General features: G+C 48.1%; 1 protein-coding gene across 1 annotated transcript in view; it reads right to left on the reverse strand.

Annotated features, from left to right (window-relative positions):
• Window positions 1-78: 78 nt before the first annotated feature.
• Window positions 79-3,080, reverse strand: part of VPS11 (vacuolar protein sorting 11 homolog (S. cerevisiae)) — a 9,413-nt gene continuing 6,411 nt past the window's right edge. The window contains exons 11-15 of the mRNA XM_009071129.1: window positions 2,554-2,693; window positions 2,041-2,243; window positions 1,285-1,456; window positions 946-1,168; window positions 79-296 (exon numbers count right to left, since the gene is read on the reverse strand). Coding sequence (XP_009069377.1) covers window positions 132-296; window positions 946-1,168; window positions 1,285-1,456; window positions 2,041-2,243; window positions 2,554-2,693 — 903 coding nt within the window. The 3' untranslated portion in view covers window positions 79-131. The remainder of the gene's footprint in view (window positions 297-945; window positions 1,169-1,284; window positions 1,457-2,040; window positions 2,244-2,553; window positions 2,694-3,080) is intronic.

Consider the following 3,080-nt stretch of genomic DNA (forward strand, 5'->3'; position numbering starts at 1 on the left):
GCCCCCCGCGCACGGCGCCTTGGCAGGCAGTGCCCGCACAGTTCGGTTTATTGGGGCTGAAGGTACAGGTACAGGTGCCGCGGACACGGCCGAGACCCCGAACAGCCGAGAGCGCACGGACCGAGTGCGGGTCAGGTACTGCGTCTGGTGTGGATGAGCAGCTCCCGCTGCAGACCAGCCTCGATCGTCGTCGCTGCTTTTCCCGAGGGCAAGTCAGTGATGAGGGTGAGCTTATTGAAGACGCCACGACCAAAGTAGTCAGCAACAACGGAAAAGCCATCGTTGGAGCACTTGAGCTGCCAGACACAGAGCAGCAGCGTCACCAAAAGCCTCCAGAGCCTCCTGCCTCCAGCTCCTTCCCTTTCTCCCTCTGCACTCACAGTCTCCTTATCATGGACATGGCAGCCCACACCGCTCCCAGATTTTCTGTTGCTGGCCATTCCACCTCTTCTTTCAACCCTACATCTGAGCCATGCATGGAGAAGGCAATGAACAACTGTCTCAAGCAGGAAAGTGACTGCCTCAGTTGCTCTAGTTTCCACGTGTTATTGTGTCCCAGCTAACATCCCACTCCCAACATCACCCCTTCATCCTTGGGCGAACACAATGCAGACACAACATTTTGGTCCTATCCTTACTCCGATTCACACAATTCTTTTTCCTTTCTCCCTAATTTGTCCGCTACAACTTGTCAAGTAGCTGTCACACCCACCGATAGGTATCCGAGGGTCATACGAGAATTCATCTTCGCAGCGTGACAAGGACTCTTCATGCCCTCTACACAACACAGTCACCCTAAGGCCTAATGCTTCATTATTTGCAGTCAACATAACCCTGTTTACAAAATACTTTCAAGCCTTACCCTTCTCTACCAGCCTCCAGAGGTCTGTAAATGAATCAAAACTATTTATTTCAATTCAGTAAGACAAGGCAACAGTACCCTACCTGATGCTGAAACTGGTCGTGCAGATCTCTCTTCTGCTCCTGGGCTCGGATCATGTCCATCACCTTGCGATTTTCCGGCATGCAAGTAGGACATTCTGAATCGCTCTCCGAATAGCTCTCGAAGCAGTGCTGGTGGAAGGAATGACCACACAGGAAGTGGACTGAAGGCAGCTCCAATGCACTGGTGCAAATGCTACACTTGGTCTTCTGAAAGATCTTGGGACTGAGAAGTGAGTGAGAAGATACGGAAGCGTGAGAAAGACAAACTATATTTTACCTTAATGAAAGAAAACAACAGCGCTATGCTCATACAGAACAAGACAGCACACAGTCCTGCACCTTGCTTTTAACTCTTCAATCTCCTGGCGGATCCTTGTAGTTTCCTCTCGGTATTTTTGAATTCTCTGCTCATCCTGATCTATCTGGTGGCTCTGCTTCTGCAGCTTGTTGACAAGATAATCCTTGATCACGGACAGGGTGGCTGTAGAGTTATGAGCCAGCGTCTGCACAACTGAGAGCAACCAAGACGTTAGTTTAAACACAAGCAGCACAAAAACTGGGGCTACACTAGTCCTGCCTGGACAGACTGCTTTCCTGGGAAAGGCCACTTACAAGCAAAGACAGCCAGCATTCTCAGGGAACTGGAAGAGCTCACTTAAAGACTCAATTTCAGTTTGACCTCTGCCAGAAGTGGATGACTGGGAGCTTGCTTGGATAGCTCAGACCAAAAGGGACAAAGCAAGGATCTAGTAGTAGATTGGATTCCAGTTCAACTTCTCCACCAAGGCAGAGCAGGAGTTTCAGCAAGCCCTTCACTCCCCCACAATGACAGTATACAGACATCTCTCTAACTGATACTGCAGACCTTTTTTCCTAATTAGGGAGGTGTGACTGACACAGCTATTCCCAGTGAGCAGGTTATTCAACTGGTGAGCTAAAACTTTGTTGATTCTTCTCTCAAGTTTCTGATCTACAGAGCATGCTACAAACTAGTTTGGACTGAAGTTTTCTTTTGTGGTTTTTCTTTTGGCTTTCATTTGGGTTGGGTTTTTTTAGGGAGGGGGCTGTGAGTTGAGTCCCACATGTCATTATTACCAAGCAGCGGAGGCATAAGATTCTTGTTCTCGATGTGTTTCAGCACTGCAGCAATATACTCTTTGCAGTCCTCCTCCTTCCGTGCAAAGTAGCCAAGAGCCTGCTCCCAGAGACAAGCCTCTTGGTCTCCATACAACTCACACACCTCGATCACCTTCTTGTACTGCTCATTCTGCATATGGTAGTGCATGATCTGTTGGAAGCTATGGGAGAAAGAGATTCTTCAGCTGCAACAATCCATCTCTCCCTGTAAGTTGTTACAGGGATCTCAGGTTTTCACCCAGCCATGCAATCCCCAGACTCACACAGAAGCCAAAGACACACATGTCATTCATTCTCTATGCAACTACCCTTCTCTAACGACATATTTTAGCTAAGCAATCACCTACAGTTCCCATCTTGAGACACTAAAGAGCTCACTAACATTGAAGGTATGGAGACTTAGAGCTCAGAAATCCTTGCAGTGTGGGGAGAGGGGAAGGACAGGACACTACAGACAAGAGCAACACTCACAGTTTGCCCTGTTCGTAGAGGTAGAGCACACCATCCTTGAAACTGTGCATCTGGCATAAGACCAAGGCCTTATCAAAGACTGTTTTGAACCTTCCACTCTTCAGGAGGGTGAGGGCTTCATTGTGCAGCTTCTCCTTGACCTACAAAGAAGGGGGAGAGGTCAAGGAAAGCAATACAGATGCACACACAGACACACCATTTTGCACTAAGACCTGACCATTTGCAGCTCTGTCACAGAGGACAGTTTTGCTGTTTGTTCTCTATCCCTTTTAAGCCCCAACAACCAGCATCCTCACAGATTTAGACCAGCAAATAGAGCTACTTTTGTGGGTGAGGCATCTGCTCACAGATGCTGTACTGTCTGGAATCTTCTTAAATGAGATTCATGCAAAACAAGCTCAGTCTCCCTGAAAGGAGTATTCTCCCAGCTAGCAGGCTGCTTTCCCATTTGTGTGCCATTTCTCCAGCTCAGCACATGTATTGCCTCATGTTATCAATGCCCAGCTGGAAAGGTTATGGGTTTGCAG

Source organism: Acanthisitta chloris, unplaced genomic scaffold (genome assembly GCF_000695815.1).
Source record: "Acanthisitta chloris isolate BGI_N310 unplaced genomic scaffold, ASM69581v1 scaffold38313, whole genome shotgun sequence".
Classification (NCBI taxonomy): Eukaryota; Metazoa; Chordata; class Aves; order Passeriformes; family Acanthisittidae; genus Acanthisitta; species Acanthisitta chloris.